The following is a 25,920-nucleotide window of genomic DNA, read 5'->3' on the forward strand; positions in this document are numbered from 1 at the left end:
TTGGTGAAAATAAGTGGTTTGAATTGAAATAGGCTTCAGGCTCCATGAAGGCAGGGACCATGGTTTCCCCAGAACCTGGCAAGCGCAGGCACATAGAAGGTGCTCAAAAAATGCTTGGAAAATGAACGAGTGAAAATCCCTTCCAGCTCTTTTCAGAGATCTAAGTCACTTAATCTTCCAGCTTCAGTTTTATTACCCATCCTGTAGTCGGAATCGACTCGACGGCAGTGGTTATCTCCCAGGATTGATGGAAGGGTGAAGAGGCAAACTACATCTTTGAATATACATTTAAAAAAACAGTATTGTGGCATTGCTGGACCCTACCAGGAATCCTTCTTTAGAGCCTCCGGGGAGAAGTCTGGTCTTCGATCCCTGCTGTGACCCAGGCTTCTGGCACCTCAGTGCTGCTGCAGACACACACCTACTAGGCCTTGTCCATTCAAAACAGGGTAGATGCTCAATAAATACTAATAAATAAATGACCCTTCTTCAGGGGAGTATAGTGGTTACAAGCATAGGTTTTGGGCAGACAGAAGGGGGCTTTTTTCTTCTCCTTTTTTTTTTTTTATTGCTTTGTCTAGGATCACCAGTATGACATTGACTGGTAGGCGTTATAGTGGGTGTCCTCGTCTTAATTCTAAAGATTCACCAGTAAGTATACTTGCCATAGAAGAGTAGTTCCTGTGTAAAAAAAAAAACACTTCATAAATTATCTGGTTTTTAAAATTCATGAATGAGTGTTGAATTTTTCAAATGCTTTCCTATATCCAGGGAGTTGGTCAGATGGGTTTTTCCTTTGTTATTGTAGGGGGTTAGAGATTGATTTTTTCTCCTATTTTGAGGGCAGGAATTTGTGTTGTGCTCTGCTGTATCAGAGCTGAAGTAGCACCTGGCACTTAAAAGGTTATTATGAATAATGCTGGTATGAACATCCATGTATAAGTCTTTATATGGACACTTGTTCATCTCTCTTGGGTAGATAACTCGGAGTGGAATTGCTAGGTCATATGGTAGTTTTATGTTTATGTTTCTGAGGAACTGTCAAATGTTTTCCAAAGTGGCTATGCCATTTTACTTCCCACCAGCAATAGAGTAGGGTTCCCTGGGAACTTATTTAAACTTTCTGAGCTGGTTTCCTCATCTACAAAGTGGGGATGATAGTAACACTGACTTCAAGTTGTTGCAAGCATTAAATGAGATAACAATGTGTGAAGAAGGGCTTAGCACAGTGTCAGCCCCAGACATAAGATAATGACTTACTAAATGGCAACTCCCCCTTGCACTCCCCTCTGTGTTAGTGTCCCAAACCTCGGAGCTCGCTTTGCTTACCTGGACTAGACTGTCTTCATGCCTTCCATGTGAACAGACTTCTTGGTGTGAAGATACAGACCCTCTTCATGAGCTAGTCAGTCTCCTGTAGCCCAGCAGGGCCCAGATCTGGTCCCTCCTCCCCTCATTGCCCACAGGGCCGTGTCAACGTTTTTGACTCAGAGGGCTTTCCTGGGGCAAGAGCTTCAAATGGGAGAGTTGGGATCCCAGGCTGCTCTTTTTTGGCTTTCAGCCCTATCAGTGTCCCTCCCTAGGGGAAGAGGGCAGTCTTCCTTAACGCCCATCCTGTCTGTTGGGAGACAGAAGGTATCGATTCCTCTGCCTGGAAGGTCTCTCCATCCTCCTAAACAAACAAACAAAAAAAACCCAAACCACGACCCCCACCCCTCACCATATACCCTAACCCCAGGCTATTCCTGTTTACCCTTTCAGATAAAGCTTGGGCATCACCTCCTTCAGTACACCTCTGTGACCCCCTACCCACTCTGAGATGCATTACTGCAGCTGTCACATCATGTGTGATGAACTGTTTATGTGTCTGTCTTGTGGGGACGCTGAGGACAGGGGCTGGGTCTTACTCATCTCTGTCTCCTCAGTGCTTAGCACATAGTTGTCGTTGTTACCTCTGCCATTCCAATAACTCAGAAATAACTCTGTCTAGCTCAAAGTGGAAACCCTGGTGGCGTAGTGGTTAAGAGCTACAGCTGCTAACCAAAAGATTGGCAGTTTGAATCCACGAGGTGCTCTTTGGAAACTCTACGGGGCAGCTCTACTCTGTCCTATAGGGTCGCTATGAGTTGGAATTGACTCGACAGCAATGGGTTTTTGGTTTTTATGTACAAAGTACTAATGATTACATGCAAGTGGGTTAGGGAAAACTACAGAAAAGGCTCTTGAACTCGGCCTTGAAGAGTAAGTACGAGCCTGCTCTGCTGAAATGGAGGGAAGGACACCCCAGGTAAAGAGCACGTGCAAAGGCTCAGAAAAAGCAAGATATGCTGCTTTCGAGAACTGACAAAGTCCAGTGTGGCTATGGGGGTGGCAAGGAGTAGTCAGTGAGGCTGGGAAGGCAGGGCAAGCCAGGCTGTGAATAGCCTGTTATGACCAGCACAGGGGTTAGAGCTTCATCCTGAGGGCAGAGGGGAGCCACAGCTGGGAAGTAAGCGGGGGGGGGTGACACGATTGGAATGCCCTCTCTGAGACATGGACAGTGTGGGTGCTGCAACTTCAGCTCCATCAGAGTCACCTGGAAGGCTTGCGAAGACACAGATTCCCGGGTCCTATCTCCAGGTTTCTGGTTCAGCAGGTCGCAGGCGGGCCCTGAGAATCTGCATTTCTAACAAGTTTCCAGGCGGTGCTGGTCTGCTGGTCAGAGGACTACACTTTGAGAACCACTGCTGTAGAGGATGGAGTGGAGAAGAACGTGCACCACTGAAAATATGAAGGAGGCAACTGAAATAGCCCAGAGGGCATTGGTGGTTCAGTGGTAGAATTCTCGCCCTCCATGTGGGAGATCTGGGTTTGAATCCAGGCCAATGCGCAGCCATCACCCGATGGTCAGTGGAGGCTTACAGGTAGCTATGATGAAGAACAGCTTTCGGCTTTCAGACTAAGATGAACTAGGAAGAAAGGCCTGGTGACCTACTTCTGAAAATCAGCCAGCAAAGACCCTACGGATCACTGCAGTCCAATCTGCAACTGGTCATGAGGACGGCACGGGACGGGGCCGCGCTTCATTCCGCGGTACATGGGGTTGCCGTGAGTCGGGGGCCAACTCGACAACAGCTAACAACTGAAATAGCTCAGGTAAGAGGTGACGGAGGCAGAGCAGAGAGTAGGTACTCACATTTTGGATTTTGATGCTGCTAACTTTTCAGTGTCCTAATGGTGAGATTTTAGGCATGGTAATAAGTCAGTGTCAGGAAAGGGAGGGTATTTTGGGGGAGCCAGACCTATAAGTGGTAACAAGTTCAGAAAGTACAACAAAGACATGGTGCCCAGAGTTGCCGTTTAATGCCTGATCATCACAACCCAAGGAAGCTTACATGGTGCTCATCACGGTAGGATCCAGGATGAACCCAGAATGGAAGGCAATGACCGGGAGGGAGGGACCAGGTGTCCTCGGGCCCCATTCACCCTCAAGACAAATGTACCGCATATAAGGCTTCCTCATCTCACCCAGGAGCCAGCGGGCTGTGGGGTTTGTGGTCACCACGGTTATAGAAGGTCTTCTTGGGAGAACAGGGTCCGGGGATGAGGTAGGGACCTCAGGACACAATGACAAGAACCAGAAAGCTACTCCCCAGCAACCCCAAAAGGCTTTCACTTCAAACGCACTAAGCCACACAACGCTCGGATGCTAGGAAAACCCAAGCTTTCACTAAAAACTCTAAACGCTGTGCAGAACTTGAGGCTGAGAACACTTACGGAGGGAAAACAAAGTCAAAGCCACCCTAAAGCCAGTTTTATAAGCCTCATCATCTCCCTCTTCTCCCTACAGCCACACTACCGATGGCCACATTCCCGCAGAAAAGGGACACTGTACGCATCTATCATTCTAATGCCTTTAACGGCAAGGGACTAGGGAACATGCCCCTGTTTTTACGAAACTTCTTTGAAGCTCCAACTCTACTAGACAACTTAATGCTACTGGGTTCCCTGCAGTGCCCGAGTCTTTGATGGTCCTGGGACAGAGGTGACTCGGGCTGCTGGTGAGACAGGGAAATTTTCTGGCAGAAATCGTGTACCTTAGGAAGAAACTGGCTTTTCTCCTGCCCTAATTTTAAAGCTTACCTGGCCCTAAAGAAAATACTGCACAAAATGCTTCCTCAAAGCGTTCTATGGAATTGGCGGGTTTCAAGTGTCACTGGCAAGAAAAGAGGCACGGGCTTTTTCTCACGCCGAGCCTGAGGCTTGGCCTGGGCAGTCCCACCCCTCAGCCAGGCAGGGTGTGGAGGGGGCGACACAGGATGGAGCTGGGGCAGCTGCTCAGAATACAGGCCACGGACCCAAGGGGCTGCCCGTATGTCCATCCCTAAGGCTGGACATTTGGGAAAAGAGCTTTAAATCCGGCCAGACCTCAGCATTAAACTCATTCCCTTTGCGTCTTGTAGGCCCCTTCTTTCTTTTCTCTAATTCAATCCTAGGAGGTAGCTTTAGACAGAGCCCAAGGCAAGGAAGTCAAGCATCTCTGTCCCTGGAGAACTGGTCACATGGCAGCCCAGCAGAGACCTCAGAATGGCAACGTGATCTCCACCTCCACTTGTCTTGAACTAGACCCCACACAGCATCCCACCCCTGCCCCGAGATAGGCGCCCAGCTGGTCCCTTGGTCCTGGGCAATGCTGAAGTTCAAGCTGGGCTTCTTATGAGACCCCTGTGAGTATCTGAGAAGAGACTGAAGGTATTTCTTTAAAGCACACAAAATTAGCCCAGCTTGGAATGGGGTACCTGTGACCTGCTGACCATTCCTTGGCTGGAGGCTGACTTGGGAGCCCAGGAAGTTGAGCAAATGACTAGGCACAATTGTCCCCAGCTAGGCATTCGCTCACATAGGGCCAAAGCCCACACCCCAAGCTTCAGATGCCAGGAAGTCAGCTTAGGAGCAGGCAACAAGAAGGCCAATTTCACATTTTAAACCAAATTAATGCTACAAACTTTTAAGAAAGTGCTGCCCAGCTGAGGCCCTGAGGAAATCTAGCTCCCTGAGGGTAGGTGGTGGTGGGCCTCTCACACCACCACTCCTGACTGTCTCTCTCCAGAAGGCATGGCCTTGCTTCAGCCCAAAGCATCCCGATCCCAGGCTGGGTGGGGGAGAAGACAGTGCAGGACAGTCAAGCCTCTGAGGGATGAGATGAAGCCAAAAAACACTCTAGAGACCCTAAGGCTGAGGGGGTAACATAAGCCCACCTCCCCAGTAGCTGCCAAGCCCTGGTCTGCAGTAAAGACCCCTTCCTGACACTCCCTCAGCATTCTTGTGATAGAAACAGAGGAGCCAACATGCCACCAAGCCCTGGTCACCTCTGTCCTTAGGGGTCTGTGTGAAAGCCAAGTGGGTAGAAGTCATTAAAGAAATCACCCCCTTCAACAAACATGGCAAAAAAACATCCTCTCAGGGAAGGGTGTGTGGGGGCAATACCAGCAGCTACCAGAGGGAATGTTTTTGGGCAGAGTTATTTTCACCAGAGCGCCTTATCCTAACCTCTGCCTTTCTCTGTGGTGGAGCTGCCTCTGTCTCCCAGGTCCCTGGTGTAAAACAGCCCCTGTACCAGAGCAAGACAAAGCCTCTGAGGAGAGCTGCCCACAGCGGCAGTGCAGCTGCCTCCACATTCCTATCTGGGCTCTCCTCAGGAGCACTTCTCAGCTGACTCCTTGGAGGATCATTTTTACATTCTCAGGGGAGGGAGAGGTAAGGAATTCCACAGGAAGAGGACTCCTTAACTGGCTGCTCCCTCAGCGCCAGACTCCTCCGGAGCCTTGATACCTCCTGCCCTTGGATGGCTCCCAGGAGCCATTTCCTGTGCAGAGGAGGCCTAGAATCCAAGGCTAACACCTCAGCTGGAGACATTAGGCTGAGAGCAGGAGGTCAAAGGGCCTGCAGCCACCACTTACTAGAATTTCGAGGCCTAAGTGCAATTAGCAATTGGCAGACTAGATGGCCCCTCAGAGACCTAGCCCCCTACTGCTGAGGGGAAATCTGGGAGGTGGCCTGGGGCTCTGAAAGCCCAGGCCAGCCTTTGGACTGCGGACAGTGCTGGGCCTGTCTGAGAAGTCCTGCTAGAACTAGAACAATCTCCCTGCTAAAACTCAGGAAGACAAAACTCAACCTGAAATAAATACAAAGGCATTAAGTGCTTCTTGATAAATTGAGGGTCCTAACTGCCCCTCAAAAGGAACTGGCAGGGCCTTTTCCTAGACCTATTCGCCTCACCTGTGGCCCTTCACGTGAGAGGTCAGAGGTCAGAAGACGAGATGAGCCTCCGCAGGCCCAGCTCCCATTAGGAAAGACAGGACCCAACCCCTGATACATTCCTCACTCGTATCCTCCAAATCCGCCCCCCAGCCAGCTTCTGCCGGCCAGGGGGTGGGAAAGGAGAGGAGATCCCCATACCCTCAGGGCAGCACCTTGTGTCCATGTCCCTGTGTGGGCAGAGGGCTTGTCAGTCTGTCCATGAGGAGGTAGAGACAGGGGCAGGGCTGCTAGGGCAGGCAGGGCCACTCAATTAATCAACAGGTCCCCAAGGTCATAGGACTCGAAGAGGTCACTGATGCCCTCGCCCCCGTCCAGGCCCCACAGGTAGTCATCCTGATCCAAGGGTGGGGAGAAGCTGATCAGTGGAGAGCTGCACGCCAGCGTTGGGGACAGGAACTGGTCCTCAGTCTGCTGCAGAAGTGGGTGTGGCAGCTCCAACATGCTGTCGGTGGCCTCCAGGGGGACAAGGGGCGGCTGCAGGACCTGCTGGGGAGTCATCGCTGGTACTGGAGACAAAGAGCCAAGGATCACGTTTGGGTCTGATGCCCAAACCCCTTCGGGCGCGGCTCTAGCCAGGGTCAAACCTCAGAGCGTGTTAGCTTTCTGGCTCTCTGGACTACTGTGGCCCCTTCTTTCTCCTTGACCTGCCCAACATAATCACATAGGGACACTCCCATAACAGTTAATGAAACCATCACCCACTCAGCTGCCCAAGCCAGAAGGCCCAAGAATCACCCATAATTCCACCATTTCCTCCACACCCAATCCAGCAGCAAGCTCAGTTGCCCCCACAATCAAATGAATTTTCCAAGCGGCCTATTTCTCTTCAGCTCCACTGCTGCAATCCTGGTCCAGGTACCTGGAACACTGTGGGAGCCCCTCACCTAGACCACGGCAGGAGCCCCTCACCTGGACCACTGCAGGGAGCCGCTCACCTGGACCACTGCAGGAACCCTCTCACCTGGACCACTGCGGGAACCCTCTCACCTGGACCACTGCGGAAGCCCCTCACCTGGACCACGGCGGGAGCCCCCTCACTAGTCACGTCACTTCGACTCTTGCCCCTTACAATCTGTGCTCTAACTTAACTTAAAAAGCCCTAATGGCTTGCCATTGGCTTAGAATAAAATTCAGGTTCCAGCCGGGGCTGAGAAGGCTCTGCGTGATCTGGCCCCTGCCTACCTTTCTACCCCTCTCCTACCTTCCTCCCACAGCTCACACTCGACTCTAGACACCCTGGCACTGGTAATTCTTTAGCACACCAGCTCATTCCCACTGAGGGTTAAGAAGGTGATTTCCTACACAGGGGTTTAGAATGGGGTACCAGAAATTACCCACCAAATATATCCTAATGTGTAGAATCCCACCAGTTGGGTCATTCCTTCAGCCCCAAGCAAGCATCATTTTGAAAATACCACCGCTCTGCTGTGCCAGACTGCTTGATCAGCCTCTTACTGATTGTATAACTGTGGGCAAATGACTGCCTTTTTCTGAGCCTGTTTCCTTACCTTTAAAACTGTGATAGCAATTATAGCTGCCTCAAAGGGTTGTTGAAAGGATTAAATGATAACTGCACATAAAGAAGAGCTGCCCTGCAGAAATCCCATGCTGGGTCCAGCATGCTGCCCTTGTTAATAACAGCCCCCTTTTACCACGAGCTTACCAGGGGCCCACTCTGCTCTCAGGCTGAGGCATGTCCCACCTCCTCCCACACTCAAGCAGCCATGAGGCAGGCAATGCTGCTACCCTATTTACAGATGAGGAAACTGAGGCCCAAAGAAGCCAATTAAATGTATTTGAATAAAAAACCAACAGTTTAACATTTGTTTGTTTAGCACATTGCAAAGGCATGCTAGTGTTATTGAAAAGAGACCAGAGTCTGGAGCAAGAAGGCCATGGGTTCAGGCCCCAGCCTCACCTTTCACTAGCTGTAGGACCTGGCGCCTCCATTTTCTTGTCAGGAAAAATGAGGATCCACCTCACTGAGTTGCTGGGAGCAATAACTGAGATAATACATCTGAAAGCCTTGACTACACAGTGGACCTTGCTCTCTTTGTTGCTGTTTATTGCATCCAAATAGACTTGTTCTGTAACAGCTGTCTCTTCACCGAACTCTGAACATCTCTTGCTGGTGGGAGCTGTGTCTTACTTGACTCTGTACCTCCAAAACTCAGCACAAGGCCTGGCATATAGTAGATGCTCAGTTCAAACTCCCACAACTAGCTTTTTCAAAAATCACATTCACACCATATTACCTCCTGTAGCCCACCCAAGAATCACAAAGGAGTTTTAAGTGTCCCCATTTTAGAGGTGTGAAAACAGAGACTCAGGAAGGTTAAAGTGACCTGCCCACAGTCACAAAGTCACTAAGAAGTGAGCGGCAGACTCAAACCCAAGCCTTCCAATTTCAAATCCTGTGTCCTGTCAGCTATACTTAGGTTTACCTCGGAATGTCAGAGCCTGGAGGGACGTTAGAGAGGGCTCTTGTCCAAACTCTTTCCGCTACAGATGAGGGAAATTGAGGTCCCGAAGGGTTGATAATTTCCCTGTGACGCCAGAACTAGGGTCAGAAGGGATCTTGAGACTGTACTGGCCACCTCCTTGGGCAGGCGTGGCCATGGGTGCTCAGGCCTAGACTCTACTTCGGGCCAGAACATGGAGCCTGTGTGAATGTCTGGGTGAACCTTCTGGAAAACTTCCTCCCCTTCTCTTCAGCCAGAGACTATGAGGCCACGTGGCAAGGGTAGAGGGCAGCCACAGCACGAGCCCTGGCACGGACATGAGGAGAGCTGGCTTCTGGGCTGGCCCCACCACTGACTGCTCTGAGGCCTGTGTAAGCCTCTACCCCTGCCGAGCCTCAGGCTCCTGACCTGTAAAATGGAGGTAAAAACCCTGCCCTTGTTTACACATGGGGTTCCCCACCCCCACCAAGGCCTCAGGACAACTGAAGTGCCGGGGTTCTAACTTTAGAGAGCTGTATGCATGTTGACAGTCAAGTGAGATGGCAGAGAAGGAAAAGGAGGGAGAATAGGGTGGGGCATAGGTCTGGGGTGGGAGATAGGTACCGGGGAGGTGCCCAGAGGAACAGATGGCCGGTGCAGGGAGAAGCCTGCAGGGAGAATCTGGGTGAGGCAGAAAAACACAGGAGAAATCACCAAAGAGTCCCGGGACTGGGCTTTTGTCCCAGCTCTGCCACCAACTTGCTGTGTGGCCTACGGGAAGCCACTTGCCCTTTCTGGGCCTCAGTTTATTCATGTGTAAAATAAAAGGTTGAGTTAGATCCAAACCTGCTGCCAGCGAGTCAGTTCCAACTCATAGCAACCCTATAGGACAGAGTAGAACTGCCCCATAGGGTTTCCAAGGAGTACCTGGTGGGTTTGAACTGCTGACCTTTTGATTAGCAGCCAGCCGTAGCTCTTAACCACTACGCCACCAGGGTTTCTTGAGTTAGATCAGGGGTTAGCAAACTCTTCCTGTAAAGGGCCAGATAGTATTTTAGGATCTGTGGGCCACTTATGGTCTCTGTCACATAGCCATCATCATTTTGTTTTTTACAACTCTTAAAAACGTGAAAAGAATTCTTAGCTCATGGACCTACACGAACAGGCTTGCAGGCAATGGTTTATTGACCCCTGAGTTAGAGAAATGGAATCCAACCTGTGTTCTGCAGAGGCCTCCTGCAAGCCTCTTCCCTCAGACCAGTTCTAGCTCTGCCTTTGTTTAAATACTCGGGTTCTACTTGGGGAAATTCTGCTAAGAAAACAAAATGTAGAACACTGGCCTACAGGGCCTCAAAGGCTCCAGCCAGTCTAACCTGATGCATGGTCCCAGTAAAAAGCAAAAACCCTGCTGGAGGAGGGAGGGACCTTCATGGGCTCCCTCTCTGACCCTTGCCGATCCCCACCCCCCGACCCTGGGAGGCCTTCAAGGACCTCTTCCACCTCCCTGCTCCCCAGAATCCACCCCACACCCCTCCCGCCAGGCGTAGCCAGCTTTGAGCCCCGCTGTCCACCCCCAGCCAGGAGCCCCGTCCTTGATTTGTCTACGCCCATGGATAGATCCCTGGGCTAGGAGTGTGAAGACTGTGTTTCAAGATGTGGCTCTGTCACCTCCTGGCTGGAGAACCCTGGACAAATCACATCATCTCCCTGCCTCAGTTTATTTATCTCTAAACTGGAAATAATAGAACCTACCTCAAGAGTTGCTGTGAGGAGGAACGGCATAATGGGTGTACCTGGTACACAGCTGCGGTTCGAAAAACCTTATTCTTTCCCAAGAAAGTTTTTAGCTTCCCCTCCCCCCACCAAAAAAACCCTGTAGTTTCCATTTACCGTGGACTTAATTGAGTGCCAGGTGCTTTGCCATTAGCAGTTGTCATAGCAGTAGCAATACTAGTAGTGGTAGTAATGATGTAAATAAAACCGGTTGGTACTGAGTCCCTTCTGACTCATGGAGACCCCATGTGCGTCAGAGTGGAACTGTGCTCCACAGAGTCTTCAGTGGCTGATTTGTCAGAAGTAGATCACCAGGCCTTTCTTCTGAGGTGCCTCTGGGTGGACTCAAACCTCCAACGTTTTGGTTAGCAAAGAGCACATTAGCCACGTGCATCACCCAGGGACTCTAACGGTGATAACAGCTAACAGTTATTGCCAGGTATGTTCCAAGTACTTTACATGTATAAACTCATTGAACCTTCACAACAATCTATGAGGTAGGTATTATCATCATCAATTATTATGCTCTCCACAGATGAGGTAATTGAGACAGAGAGGTTAAATAACTTGCCCAAGTTCACACAGCTAGTAAGTGGAAGAGCTGGGATTCAAAGCCAGGCCTTCTGACCCCGGCGCGGCATCAGCCTCCCCAGTGAGACAAGGACTGTGCATGCACTTTGTAAAGTGTAAAGTGCAATGCAAAGAGCCGTGGTGGTGCACACGCTAAGTGCTCAGTTGCTAACAGAAAGGTTGGGAGTTCAAACCCTAGTGATCTGCTTCCATGAAGATTACAGCCAAGAAAACCCTATGGGGCAGTTCTACTCTCACATGAGGCCACTATGAGTCAAAATTAACTTGATGGCACCTAATAACAACAAAGTGCAATGTATCCCTTGACTGTACCCCTTGCTGCTGGGTAGACGGTAGGTCCCCAACAAATGTTGACAGAGAATAGGAAACTCAAAGGCTGGTTACACTCCCTACCTCGTGTCCCTCTGGACAGGGGACCCTACCTGAGGATGCTTCGGGTTCCACGATCTCAGGGCTGGTACCGCTGCTGGGCTGGGCAGAGTCAGGGCTGGGGTCAAGGGTGGAGGTGGAGGGAAGCGGCTCCTTGGTAGGGCTGTCTGGCTCCTGCATCTCCTCCGGACACAGGTAGACTTCAATGGGCCCTTGGGTGCTCTTCAGATATATCTGCAGATTCTCCTGGAGGCAGAGAAGCCAGGCCATGGCTGTGTGGGTCAGTGTATGTGGATGGACACACGTGGCTCCCATGGCCCATGTGAGCAAGCTCAAGCCCTGAGCTGGGCTCTGAGGCCTGCCCCATCTGGCCTGTGGTGGATATCTGCTGTTTCTGCCTCTCTTGCCCCAAACCCCTTTTTTTAGGAAGAGAGACTTGATTTTCCTTCGGGAAATGCTTCTCCCCCACTCTCAGGTCATGTAGTTTGAATGGGGCCAGCACCCTTCCCCAACTCCAATGGGTGAGCTTGTGATGCAGGCTGGGTAAGTCGGTCACAGTGAATGGTTCACAGTGGCACAGGACTCAGGTCAGTCCAGCAAGCATTTGGTCCAGGACTTTTGCTGGAATTATGGAAATGGAAGCTGCCTTCCCAGCAGGGTTGCTGAGCTGGTATAACAAAGCCTATCTCTGCCACTGCAAGGGGACAGCCTGCCTGAGATTGCAGTCGGCACAGAGGAAAGCAGAGTGAGAGACAGAGTGTGAGAAAGACATTGAAGTCATAGTCTGAGCCCCTGGATCCAGGCTTGCCTGAAATCCAAATCTTCTCCCTGGACTTGCCCTTTGGTTCCTTCTTTCCTCCGCCTGCTTAAGTCATCTGGACTCAGCTTTCTGTTATTTGTAACCAAGAATCCTGATACTTGGCTTCTCATCTCTGCCTCTTCTCAACCATATTTCTGAAGCTTAAGCCACACTAGGCTACACACATGCCATTCTGGCATGCTTTCAGGCCTCCACACCTTTGCTCATGCAGCACCCTCTTCACCTGGCAAAAATCCTATTCATTCCTGAAGACGCAGTTTAACTGAAAGCAAAGAGAACTTGAAACACTTACTGACGAAGATCAAAGACCACAGCCTTCAGTATGGATCACACCTCAGCATAAAGAAAACAGAAATCCTCACAACTGGACCAATGAGCAACATCAGGATAAACGTGGAAAAGATTGAAGCTTTCAAGAGTTTCATTTTACTTGGATCCACAATCTACACCCACGGAAGCAGCAGTCAAGAAGACAAAATATGCACTGCCTTGGGCAGATCTGCTGCAAAGGACCTCTTTAAAGTGTTGAAAAGCAAAGATGTCACTTTGAAGACTAAGGAGCGCCTGGCCCAAGCCATGGGGTTTTCAATTGCACCATATGCATGTGAAAGCTGGACGATGAATAAAGAAGACCGAAGAATTGATGCCTTTGAACTGTGGTGCTGGAGAAGAATACTGAATATACTAAAAAAAAGACTGCCAAAAGAAGGAACAAATCTGCCTTGGAAGAAGTACAACCAGAAAGCAAGCACAACCAGGAAGCAAGGATAGCAAGACTACGTCTCACATACTTTGGACATGTTGTCAGGAGGGATCAGTCCCTGGAGAAGGACATCATGCTTGGTAAAGTAGAGGGTCATCGAAAAAGAGGAAGACCCTCAACGAGATGGACTGACACAGTGGCTGACAGTGGGCTTAAGCATAATGATTGTGAGCATGGTGCAGGACCTGGCAGTGTTTCGTTGTACATAGGGTTGCTATGAGTCGGAACTGACGCAATGGCACCTGACAACACCTGTGGATGCTTCCTCCAATTGTCCTTTCCCTGGTCCCTCAAAGCACATGTTCCATCTATAAATGACAGCATCACGACTTGCTTGAGTCTTTTTCCCACTCAGTCCTGAGCTTCTCCAAAGCAGCGGCAGGGCCTTATTAATCTCTGCAGCCCAAGTTCTTCCATTAAATCATTTCTTGAGCCCGTATTATGTGCCAGGCCTGAGCTGGGGGTTCAACATGGACAGAACATTCTCTTGTGGAGCTTATGTGCTAACAGATGAAGCAGAATGTAACCACATAATCACTCAAATATGTCACAGCAAGTGGAGGTTAAGTGCAGTGGGAAAGCACAGGTTGTTATGAAGTCTGGGGGTGATCACGGAAGACTTCCTTGAGGAAGTGACGTTTGAGAATTGTAGGATGAATAGCAGTAAACCAGGAAGAGAGAGAGAAGAGCATCTCAGCTGGAGGGAACAGCATGGGTGAAGGTCTTATATGGGGGATAAGCTTGTTGTTGTTAGCTGTTGTTGAGTCAGCCCCTGACTCATGGTGACTCCATGCACAAGGGGATCAGACTGTTGTGATCCATAGGATTTTCACGGGCTGATTTTTCAGAAGTAGAACACCAGGCCTATCTTCCCAGTCTGTCTTAGTCTGGAGCTCTGCTGAAACCTACTGAGCATCCCACGCAAGCCTCCACTGATGGACGAGTGGTGGCTGCGCTTGAGGTGCACCGGCTGCTAACTGAACCCAGGGCTCCCTGCACAGAAGGTGAGAATTCTCCCACAGAACCACCACTGCCCTCTTACAGGGATGAGTTTAACGTGGTAAAAAACTGCAGGCAGGTCAGTGTGGCCGAAGCAAAGAAAACAGAGGGGGGTCAGGATGGAAGAGAAGGCTTGTGAAGTCTGTTGGGGCCACAGCATGAAAGTCCTCTTAAGGGAGCTTTAAGAATCTTGATCTTTAATCTCAGAGAGGAGTCCCTGGGTGGCAGAAATGGTTAAGTGCTTGACTATTAGCCGAAATGTTAGCAGTTCGAACCCATGCAGAGATGCCTCAGAAGATAGGTTTCTGAAAGGTCTCAGCCTTGAAAACCCTATGGAGCAATTCTACTCTGCACATACCAGGTCGCCCTGAGTGGGGACTGACTCCGCAGCAACTAAGAGCAACCTAAGAGAGAAATGGTTAGCACAAATGGATTACCGTGAGTACTAACAGCTCAGTGTGTGGGCCCAAGTGTGCAGAAACACGGGGGCTGCTGAGGCACAGAAAGAGACCAGGAACAGAGATTTTCTCAGACCCGGACTTGGGCCCTGTGGCCCTTTCTAGCCGCTGCCATTTCTGCCCACCGATATTGCCACGGGCATCAGAATGGACCCAAGAGGCTTGGCGCTGGGCAATGGGCAGTGCTAGGGACAGAGCCTGCAAAGCTACCTGGGACACTCCAGCTCCACTCTCCCCCAAATGCTTCCCCTCTCACCTCGCTCCTGTCGGGCACTTCCAGCCTCGTCTGCGGAGGGGCTTTTACAGCGATTACCGTCTGTTCCTTAAAGTTGCCGACAGCCCGGAGGTCCTGGTAAGTTACATAGGCCAGTGTAGGGGCAGGAGAGTCAAGAAAAGAGACTGTCTGCTTAGAATCCAAACCCCCCAGCCCAGGCCTTACCCCATCCTCTAAGCTCCTGAAACACCTTTCTCACTTCTTATATAGCTTTAGATATAATTTAAAAACTAATCTGTTCTTTTAATATCATAAGCTACCTCAGATGCCTTTAGAAAGCAAGTGGGGGTATAAGTCATAAAAACGCTGCTTAATATCAGCCTTCTCTGTAAAGACTTCCTCTCTCAAACTAGGTCATTAACAGGCAAGAAAACAGGTTTTATTTCTTTATGTTTCTCACAATGCCTGCTATCCTTCCAAAAACAGGACCAGATCCAAAACACAGTTAGATGGTGAAACCCTTTGCAAAAGTGTATCAAGAGCCTTAGTAAATTTGGGTCATGATCTTTGATCTCATCGTTTCGACCCTAGGAATCCAGCATAGGGAAATTTTTAAAAATATGGGAAAATGCTCTATCTATAGGGATATTTACCGCAGGGTTGCTTATAAAAGCAAAAATCTAAAATCAATCTAAATGTCCGTGACAGGCCTCATCAATAGACCAGAGTGGAGTCTGAGGAGGACGTTCTCAAACCATTTCGAATATTAGACTGAGCCATATACTGTTTGTGTAGGTAAAAAATGGTCTCATATCAGCAATTTATATGGATCAACCTAACAGTCGTAGGATATATAACAACATAGAAAATGTTTATGGTACTATAATAAGGAGAGGAAAAAACAAAACAAAACAAACCCATCGCTGTGGAGTCGATTCCGACTTGTAGTGACCCTGTAAGACAGAGTGGAACTGCCCCACAGGTTTCCAAGGAACAGCTGGTGGATTTGAACTGCTGACCTTTTGGTGAGCAGCCGAGCTCTTAACCACTGTGCCACCAGGGCTCCAGGTACAGAAAAGCAGGATACAAAACATTATGTACCGCAGGCACACAATGGTATTTAAATCACACACCTCCTGCGCATAGTTAAGGAACAAAGGCTGTGTTAAGGTGGCAGGTCAATATTTCTTCCTTTTCTCCATTTTCCAAATTTAAAGAAATACACTTGCCTTATTTTTGTAGTGAGAAAGTAACTTTAATAGACTGGAGAGGAAAGGTCACTAAGGAAGAAAGAAAGACATGCCAGACTCCTAGTGTGAGTGAGTCAGACCCCGCAGGGAGTCAATGATTCAACTGTGGACAGATATAAGCAACAGGCTTATGGGAATCCAGGTCACAGGGATCCAGCTCCCTGCCCAGCCTCCCACCCCAGGCAGGACTTGCTAGGACTACCCTCCTCCCCTGCCAAGGTGGATATCTCTTGTTGGTCTTGTCCTCAGTCAGGTGCTTAAAGTTCACAGAGCAGCTCTGGATGAGCTGGTCCAAGGCCTGCTCCATGGTTATCAGCTCCTTCAGCTCCTGTCCCAGCTGCTGCTGCTTCCCAGGCCAGGTGGGATCTTCAAGTGTTCCCCTGCCTCTGGGAACATAACACCCCCCAGTGTCAGTTTCAGTCCACACCCAGGGACCCCAAACCCAGGATTGCTGCAGACAGAGCTGCAGTCGGTATGTGGCCAAACTCCCGGGCGAGGCTGTTCATGTGATTCTACAATGGTACCCCCAGGGTTGTGTAACTCAGTGGTCCCGCCTAGCTTCCTGGGAGTTGCCAGGGATTGGAACTTGAGGCATGGGGTTGGGCTAGGGAGAAAAAAACAAGTCAGGGCCTAAGCCCCATTTTTGGGAGGCTCAGCTATGTCCACCCCTATGCCCCAAACCAAAAACCAAACCCGCTGCCATCAAGTCGCTCATAACTCATAATGACCCTATAGGACACAGTAGAACTGCCCCATAGGGTTTCCAAGGCTGAAAACCTTTTTTTTTTTTTTCTTTTCTTTTTTATTGTGTTTTAGCTGAAAGTTTACAGTGCAAATTAGTTTTTTATTCAAAAATTTTACACACAAATTGTTCTGGGACATTAGCCGCAATGCCTGGTGTCAGCATTCTCCCCCTTTCCCTTTCCACCCTGGGTTAGCAGTGTCCTTTCCTCCAGTTTTCCTGTCCTTCCCATCTTTCCTTTTGGGCAGGTGTTGCCCACTTAGTCTCATATATTTGACTGAACTAAGAAGCACCTGCCTCATGTGTGTTTTTGTCTGTTTCCTGCCTCATGTGTGTTTTTGTCTGTTTCATAGGTCAAGGCTGTAAATCTTTAAGGAAGTGGACTGCCACATCTTTCTCCCACAGAATGGCTGGTGGGTTCGAATCACCAATCTTTTGGGTGGCAGCTGAGCACTTTAATTGCTGTGCCACCAGGGCTTCTCCCTATGCCCCAGCCTCCCCCAAATGGCAGGAAGCTGGAGTGACTTCAGTCCTGACTCCCTCACCTGCATTCTTAGGGTTCATGCCAATAGCTATAGGTTGCCCTCTAAGACCTTCTAGAAGTGAGGAGGGGAGTCTGGTTTACTCCCGGCTCAGCTGAGAGGACTCCCTAAACTAGAAGAGGAGAATCTTGGGATCTCTGATTCAGGAGGTCCCCTAAGGCCTTTATATCTCCCAGGAATCCTTCTCTGCGGGCCTGTCATGCCTCCAGCACACAATACTTGTGGTCTCTGATACACTGGCTCCACCCCCAGCACTTGTGTCCATTGGATGATGCTCTCAGCCCCACCTCTAACATTCAGTCCCTCTGGATAATGTCCTGACTCCGCCCCCAGCCCATGCACCCATTGGATGGTGCCATTGGCCCAGCCCGGCACTCACACCCACTGGATGTTGTTCTTGGCCTTCTTGCGGATGAGCTGGATGCCCTCCAGCACGTTGGTGATGTCATAGATGCGCCGCTTCTGCACGTCCAGCACCTCCGCGGCCCAGTTCAGGTCCAGGACCCCATCCTCAGACTCGCTCAGGAGGTAAATGAACTTCTTGGTGAGCAGCCCCAGTGACGTGTCATACCGTGTCTTCTCCCCGGGGGACTTGGGGGCTGAGGGGGAAAGGGGCCCAGTCACAGCTCAGGGATGCTAGCCTGGAGAGGCCTCCTCCATTGACCTGGACTCACTAAGCACCACCCTTCACATGAGCACCCACTTTGCAGTTTACCAAGCACTGTGGGTAGTGGTCATTTACCACACCGAATAGACAGGGAACACAATGCCTAGAGAGGAAAAGTGACTTGCTTACGGTGTCACAGCCAGGTGCCAGGATCAGGACTGGAAGCCCCGTGTCCTGACTCCCAGTTCAGTACTCTCTCCATTGCACCTTAGGGCAGCCATAAGCACAGCGAATGTTCACTGTGTGCAGGACACTGTTCTAAGAGCTTTCTGTATACTAATGCATTTAATCTTTATAATAACCCTGTACAGCCATCCCCATTTTATAGATGAGAATACTGAGGCACAGGGAGATTAAATAAATCACTCAGCTAGAAAGTGGCAAATCTGGGATTCAAATCCAGGCAGCCTGGCTCTAGAGTCCTCCTTAAGCACTGCCCTATCCTGCTACTTCTATGTCAGGAATTTGGAATTCACATAGGGAAGGAATGACAAGCCCGGATTTGGGAACACTTTTATGGACACAGTTTTTTCAAGTGTAGCCCCATGATTAGCTGAGAGCAATCAGACCTATATTATCAAATTGAGCAGGTTCATGAAAAAGGTTCCTTTCTCAACGAGGACAGTGTCACAAGACCATATCTCAGCTACAGCATCTCAGACCACAAGGGGACTTTTGCAACCAAGTGACTTGCAAGTCATATGGCAAGTTAGTGGCCAAACTAGTTCCGAAACCTGGGTCTTAGAGTCTCAGATTCCTCTGGAAGGGGACTTTAGAATCCTTTAACACATAGATGGCACATGTTTGGCACACAGGTTGCTTCGTCAGGCTTTATACTCATGGCAGACATTAGCAATTGATTAGTGTACTCTTTTTCACAAGCGCCAGTAAGGCTTAGGAGCCTTCTGTACAGATCTCTAGGCAGCCTCTACCAATCAATTGGAGAGGAAACTTTTGTCATTCCTGTGCCTCATTTTACAAGAGACAACTAGGGTTCACGGAAGAGGAGTGACTGGTCAGGTTGGAACAGAACCCTACCTGGATCCTCCAAATTTCTGACTGTTATGCTTCCCGCCCAGCCACATACCTTCCTTAATAGGTCTGTGACCCCCTGAACTAGCCTTCCTCCCAAACACAGATGCCTAAACTCCCACTCTAACCAGAATATTGACTAAAATTCCCTCCAGCTTAGCTTTAGGCCGCCCTGGCAGCCTCTGGAGCTTAAAAACCTCTGAGGTAGTGCGGATTGGATTAATCCAAGTTTCACTTCCCTTTGTTCACTTATTTAGCTCTTTGTCTACAAGGGGAAGAAAGACCCTGGTTAAGATCTTGCTCCGCTCTGAGCTGGAAACTCTCTTTTGGAAAAGGTCAGACTGGGCTAAATGTGAAAACTTTGTATAAATAGTGTTGTTGTGTGCTGTCAATTCCGACTCATAGTGACCTATAGGACAGAGTAGAACTGCCCCATAGGGTTTCCCAGGCTGTAATCTTTAGGAGGGCAAATTACCAGGTCTTTTTGTCCCACGGAGCTGCTGATGGGTTTGAACTACTGACCTTTTGGATGGCAGCTGAGTGCTTAACAATTGTACCACCAGGGCTCCTTTTGTAAATAGTAACTCCCCCCCCCCACCCCACCCCCCCAGGAAAACCATGGGTCTTCACATTTAGACTCTGAGAGCAATAGCATGGTGTGGTAGAGGCAGTGCAAGACTTACATGTCTGGGCCCTAGCTCTGATTCTGTGCACTCGCTCTGTGACCTTGGGCAGTCACTGAAGCTCTGAGTCTCAAGTTGCCTCGTCAGCAAAAGGAGGCTAGTCAGACTCCCTGGCAAGACCAAGTGAGAAGATGCACGGGAAGCTGTTTTGTAAGCCGGAAAGCCTGATACAAATACTACTCCTGATGACTTGAGCAGGGCTGCCCCCCTCGGCCCCACCCCACCCCTAGTCTCCTGAGCGCCCCGAGCTGCCCCAGCAGCACTGCTCACTTTTGGGGCTGGGGAGGCCATCCACTCGAATGCACTTCCCCTTGGGAGTCCGGAATTCAGAAACTGCGGGCCGCCCGATCCCCTCCAGGTCCAGCTTCCTTTTGGCCTTGGAGAGAGAGTAGAGAGAGAGGCAGAGGGTGAGAATCATTTCTCTTTTAGCCTTTTCCTGACCCAGGGCCACCAGCAGCCACCTCCTGGGCCTCAGTTTACCACCAGTCCAAATGAAACATCACTGCACTTGGAAGTATCAGTGATCTGAGAAGTGACCTTTCATGGGGAGGGAGTCCTATTTTCTGAGAGGCAAATGCCTCTCTCATCATTTGAGACAGAGGCATTTCGGACCCAGCTAAAGCCAGTCTGGCCAAGGTCTCCGAGTTCCTTAACAACAGGCCTCAAGCTGCTTCTTCACACCCCCTCCCAGAGAAGGATGCAGGGAGGAAGGAGTAGGCGGAGCCTAAACCACATCAGGCTGGGGAGAGGCCCTCTGCAGAAGCAGCTGGCCCTGCCAGGCCATGTGCCCATCACAGCCCCACAGCTGGCCCTTATCAGGGTGGGGCTGGGCATCCGCCCAGGCCCGGGGGACTTCCTGGCTCTGTGCCACACCCCAGGGAGGTACCCATGTAGGGAAGCAGTGCAAAACATCTCCCCCACGTTTGGGCTCCAGCCTTTTCCTGAATAGACTCCCTTTGCCATTCTTTCTTTGCCTCGAGGGGCAGACAATGAATCCTTCCCCTGTCTTCAGGACCAGCAGCTGAGGCCCCCCTCCCCCCGTTCCCGCCAAGCTTGGGAAACACCTGCTGGGGAAATCAAACCACAGACCCATCTGCTCCTCTCCACCCCACTGCCACCCGGCCCCAATTAGGCCCAGAAGCTGCACTGGCCCGGAAGCGGCCTCTCCTGGTTAGGGCTGGGAAGGGGCAGGGCTAGGGCACTGGGGCACTGGGGCACAGGTCAGAGCCCTGGGCTTAAATCTCCCAGCTCCTTCACGGACTTATTGTGTGATTGAGAAAATGCTCCACATCTAGGAGCCTCAGTTTCCTCCTCTGCAAAATGGGACCGAGAACACCTACCTCAGAGGCTGTAGTGAGGATTTGAGGAGGTGACATCTATAAAGTGCTCAGTCTGTGGCTCAGCACCCAGTAGGTGCTCAGGAAACTCGAAGTCCCTTCCCTAAAACCCAATCTCAGCCCCTTCCTTGACACACCCTTCTGGGGGTCACCCAGCTCACTTCCTGCCTCCTTCCCCAGTCACCCAGACATGGAGGCCCCTCCCCCACTGAGATACAGAGGACTATTTTAACCCTTGGTGATGCTGTCATGCTAGGCAGGGCTGAGACTTCTAACTGCTGCTGAGCACAGCTGGGCTAACAGGTGTGGAGGGCAGTGGCAGCTCTTCCTGCTGTCAGCTCCCCTCCCCACCATGCCTGCCTCTTCCAGGAAGTCTTCCTGGGCTAAGCTGAGGAGCTCTGCTCTTTGGCCTAAGGAGCCTGGACATCAGGCTCCTCTCCACCCTTACTCAGACCAGGACATGATCTAAACAGCTCCCTGCTCATATCCCGAATACTCCTGTTTCACCCTCCCAACTGGTGAGGTCCTGGGTTCCAGGGACGGTGATTTGCTCTAGCCCCATCCTGTCCCTAGAGAAAGGCCCAGTCATTTACTGGGATCTTCCATGTGCCCTGAGCCAAGTCCCAACGCTCATCGCCTCATCAAATCTTTCCAGCATCACTGTGCTGCCCCCATTTTACAGCTGATGTAACTGAGGCTTGAAGAACTCCAAGGCCTTTCTCAATCCTGATCAAGATTGTCCAACCCAGGATCCTTATTCCCATCCCTCAGAAGATCCACCAAGAACAGGAAGAGGAAGGGAAGGGCAGGCTGAGCCCTATCTGAAGCAGAGGTGGGGCAGCCTAGTCTCCCTAACCCCACATACCTCCTCTACCTGACAGGAGACAACACACCAGGAAGGACGTCACTATCTGGGAACTGTAGGGGATGAGGAATGAGAAGACAGGACCCAACAGGCCCATCACCTGCTCACAATGGTCCTCTAACATCGGAATTGTCAATCTCTCTTGGCAAATGAGAAGTGGAGAAGACTCAGAGAGGTTAATCCACATGCCTAAGGTCACACAGACAAAGAGCAGAGCCAGGGTTTGAACGCAGGTCTGTCTGACTCCAAAGCCACGTGCCAGGCTGCCTCAGCTCCATCTCACACACACTCCCCAGAATTTGCTGAAATTTCAGTCAAGGCCTGGCCATGCCCACCTGCCCCCATCACTTCACTCATACACATGCGCCTGCACACATATACCCAGGCCATCTCCCTCTCCCTTTTTAGGCTTTCCCTCCCCCTTATCCTGCACTCCTCAGACCCTGTGCAGCAAAGTGTCCCCCACCAAGGACCCCTCTCTGACCCCTGCCAGAGGTACTGCCCAGGGAAAAGTCAGCCCTTGGCCAGAAAAGAGGGGACAGAGGACCAGCCCAGTGGAATGAGGAACAAGGAGAGGCTGAGGACAGGCTTTGGAGTGATACTGACCTAGACCTCCCTCCTTCTTAGATAGGTAGGTTGGGCAAGTCAGTTGACCTCTTGAGGCCCATCTGTAAAATGGGATGAGCTGCTCCATCTCTGCTGCACATTCAGTGAGCTGTGCAGCAAAGCCCTTTGCCCTCAATGACTGCATACACAGGGGAGCTGCTGTCACTAAAGCCCCAGGACCACTAGCAAGGGAAAAGTTCAGGGTGAGGTGAAAGGAAAGAGACAGGGACAGGCAAAGGAGAGCAAAGGTCTGTGGCCACACCCAGAGGCCACTTGGTGCTGACCTGGACCCTCTTAGGGTAGCCCCTTTGGCTGGGTCTTAAAGGCCTCCTTAGGATTCGAGACCCACCCTGGCAAGCCCCAGGGAGAAGGGCAAAGGCTCTTTCTCAGGCAACCCCTGAAGAACAGATCACCAGGCACAGCCCCTTACAGGCAGCAAGGTGAGGAAACTGGGGCTCGAAGAAGGGAAGTGACTTGCCCAAGGTCACACAGGGAGTGGAGCCAGGTCTCTCCTAAACCACAGTTGGATAGTAGGGGGTAGGGCAAGTGTAAGGAGTCAGGAGCCTCCTCATTTCAGGTCCCAGCTCTGCCACTTGATAGCTGGGCAGCCTGGGATGCGCTGCCTGGCCTCTCTGAGCTCCCATCTCATCTTACCTGCCTTGTAGGGTTGTTCGTTAAAGTGTCTATTTTCTTTCTTGGTTCTGAGGGACTTTGGAAAATGCAGATAAATGACAAGGAAAGGAGAGCCATGCAGGATCACCCCATCATCACCGGTTCCTGCAGGGATGACACTGAATAATGCAATGTGCCCAGCCAGAGCAGGCACTCAATGAAGGTGTCTCCCCTGCCTCCCCAGAGGGTGGTGGAGTAAGAATTAGATGGGGAGCAAGGAGACCTGAAGTCTGGTTTTCCTTCTGCCACGGAACTTGGTTGCTGTCCCTGGAGGTCCCTTTAAACAGCAGCTCTCTGACAAATCCTGCTCACCCTGCACTTTGCAGTCTGGCCACAAAGCCAGCAGTCACACCCAGGGTTGGGTTTGGAGCCGCTCCAGGTCACACCCTTGTCAAATGAGTAAGCAAGGGGCCAAGGCCTGCCCATGAGGCTGAGAAGCCTGGGCTCTGGGCCTGATAGAGGTGCTCAGGCCCCAGTGGCAGCACCTTTGGGGTGGTCTCATGCAACGAGGTTCTCCCACTTCTTGTGACTTGGGCAAGTAACTTCACGCCTCTGCTCAGCTTCCTCGTCTGTAAGATGCCTCATCCCCAGCATCTTGACTAAGACAATGAATGTGAGGAGTACCAAGCAGTGGCTGGCACACTCGAGGCGTTCGGTAAAAGAGCCATTCTTGCTGAGATCACTGAGGCCCTCTGGGAGGGATGGTGCAGACAGATGCACTGGGGCTCCTCTGGGAGGGAAGCAGCTCAAAACCACAGCTGTTACTGAAACTCCGCCTGGGTGTCAGAAAGCAGCTGGCCAGAGGAGAGGCTGGGCCCCACCACTGAGCCCCTTCCCTAGGGGAGGCCCAACTCTGAGGCTGGAAAATCTAGGGATAAGTCAATGTTGCATTGAGAAGAGACTACCTGTCACCTGTCTTGTGGGTCAAGAAACCTGAGGCCTGGTCCCCATTCCACCCTGTCCTCCTGTGTGGCCTTGGGCAGGTTACATGCCTTCTCTGAGCCTGTTCCCCTGTAACATGGAGCTACTAACAGCAACTACTTCACAGAGTACAAAAGGGGTTTATGCTATAAAATGCTGAATGCAGGAAAGCCACCTAGTCCCAGTTATCCTTGGTTTTGCTTGACCTGTAAAATAGGGATAATAGCACCTACCGCTGCCTCCTCCTCCCTCTTAGTTGGAATAAGGCTCAGGGAGGGACTCTGGACATGGGCAAAGCATGTTTCTGATGGCAGGAATGGGGACTCTGCCTGCATCTAGAGATGGCTGGGAGCCTGTGCCTGCTGACTGACACAGGTGTGCCAGATGCCTTTGGAGGAAGGGAGTGGTCTTATCCTTGTACCTGAGCATATTCACCACACCCTGGCTAAGCAAACCTGCAACACCCCCAGCTCCCCTCCCCAATCTGCTTACAAAACCCAGGACCTGGAGCTGGAAGTGACCCAAGATGATCTAGGCCCCCAGCTACCCAACAGACACACACATTTTCCAGATAAGGAGACAGAGAATCAGACGGGGCCTAGGCTTATCCAAGGCCACAAGTTAGTGGCACAGTCAGGACCAGAAACCAGGCTCCCCAACCACCACCTGCCCCCCAGGGCTTTTCCCACCCCTCCCCCACCCTATACTTGTTTCGATTCCCATGGGCTCCAGGAGCTCGCCTCCCACAAAACATGCCCTGTGCCGAGGTCAGCAGGCAGCCTGTGCCTCCACGCTTTGGGCCTCCCTGGCAACAGGCCTGGGGCTTGAGGAGGGAACAGCCAATCTCAACAGGAACCCCAAGTGCTACCCCTGATTTGCACCTGCTACTGGCAGTCTAGGAGGGAAGAATGGGCCTGGGGAAGGACCTAGGGCAGATACTTGGGAAGGAGTTTGCTGAATGGATAATTTCAAGTCTGTCCAAGGAAGACTGGACCCAAGACCTATCAGACCTGTGCTCTGTTTTAAAGTCCCCATGGTGTCCCCAGACCAAGCCCTGTGCATGGACAATAGCAGAGGCCCAGTACTGGTTTTTGGAGGAGACAATGAATGAAAGAATGAAGGAATGACGTTAGTGTTGGCTCCAGGGACTTCCCCAAGGTCACGCCATGTACTCGGGGCAGTAGGCTGGATCTCCAGACTCCCCATCCAGTGCTCATTCACTCTACTCCAATGGAGGAGGTTATTTCACCCAAAGTGTGAATATGAAGGGGCCTTCTACTCGGGTGTTGGGGGCAGTGGGTCGTTCTGGAGGCTGAACACAATCATCCTCCTCCCAAAACTCTGAGTCCCAAGCGCCCCTCCCTCCTTCCTACATCCAGAAAAGCATAGGGAGAAGGGGTGGGAATCCCCAGCATTACCGGCAGCCGGCCTGCGGGCACGCATCGCACAGCTTGGCCCTCTGGTCCGTGAGGGGTCGCGTCGAGGCAGGTGCCCGGTGCCGCGGTGGGAGGCACTGTCTGCTGGTACAACGAGGTGTAGTAGGTGGTGGTGGCCGGGCAGAGCTGGGGGCTGCCGAGTCCAGGCGGCCACAGCTCGGTGGGACTTATCGCGGGCAGTCCCTTTTGGGGTGGCCCGGCGGCCGGAGCCAGGGCCCGGGGCCCTCGCAGCATGGCGAGCGCAGCGCCCCCTCCTCACCCGAGCCTGGCGCGCCCGCGGGCACCTGCGGGCTCCAGAGCCCGCAGCAGCTTACACAGCCCGCGGCATGGCGCGGAGGCCGGGGAAAGCCGCCAATGGACGCCTGCGGGGCAAGGCCAGACCCTCCCCTCCTGGCCCGTGGCCGAGCCAAGCTGCGCTTGGAGATCGCCGCTTGGAGAT

At 51.3% G+C, this 25,920-nt stretch overlaps 1 protein-coding gene across 5 annotated transcripts; it reads right to left on the reverse strand.

Annotated features, from left to right (window-relative positions):
* Nucleotides 1–3,150: 3,150 nt before the first annotated feature.
* Nucleotides 3,151–25,751, reverse strand: E2F2 (E2F transcription factor 2). Of its 5 annotated transcripts, XM_064281455.1 has the most exons (8): nucleotides 23,348–23,741; nucleotides 23,107–23,229; nucleotides 19,915–20,020; nucleotides 17,642–17,861; nucleotides 16,205–16,364; nucleotides 14,771–14,884; nucleotides 11,528–11,720; nucleotides 3,157–6,806 (listed from the first exon to the last, which is right to left on the reverse strand). In XM_064281455.1, the coding sequence occupies exons 2-8, from the start codon at nucleotides 23,200–23,202 to the stop codon at nucleotides 6,547–6,549; spliced, it is 1,149 nt and encodes a 382-aa protein (XP_064137525.1). In that variant the 5' UTR covers nucleotides 23,203–23,229; nucleotides 23,348–23,741; the 3' UTR covers nucleotides 3,157–6,546. The 5 variants fall into 5 exon arrangements, with proteins under 5 accessions (XP_064137523.1, XP_064137522.1, XP_064137525.1 ...); XM_064281453.1 differs by lacking the exons at nucleotides 23,107–23,229; nucleotides 23,348–23,741 and adding an exon at nucleotides 25,464–25,751 and having other exon boundaries at nucleotides 3,151–6,806; nucleotides 17,648–17,861; XM_064281452.1 differs by lacking the exons at nucleotides 23,107–23,229; nucleotides 23,348–23,741 and adding an exon at nucleotides 25,464–25,747 and having other exon boundaries at nucleotides 3,153–6,806.
* Nucleotides 25,752–25,920: the final 169 nt, after the last annotated feature.

The sequence above is a fragment of the Loxodonta africana genome, chromosome 3, assembly GCF_030014295.1.
Source record: "Loxodonta africana isolate mLoxAfr1 chromosome 3, mLoxAfr1.hap2, whole genome shotgun sequence".
In the NCBI taxonomy this organism is placed as follows: domain Eukaryota; kingdom Metazoa; phylum Chordata; class Mammalia; order Proboscidea; family Elephantidae; genus Loxodonta; species Loxodonta africana.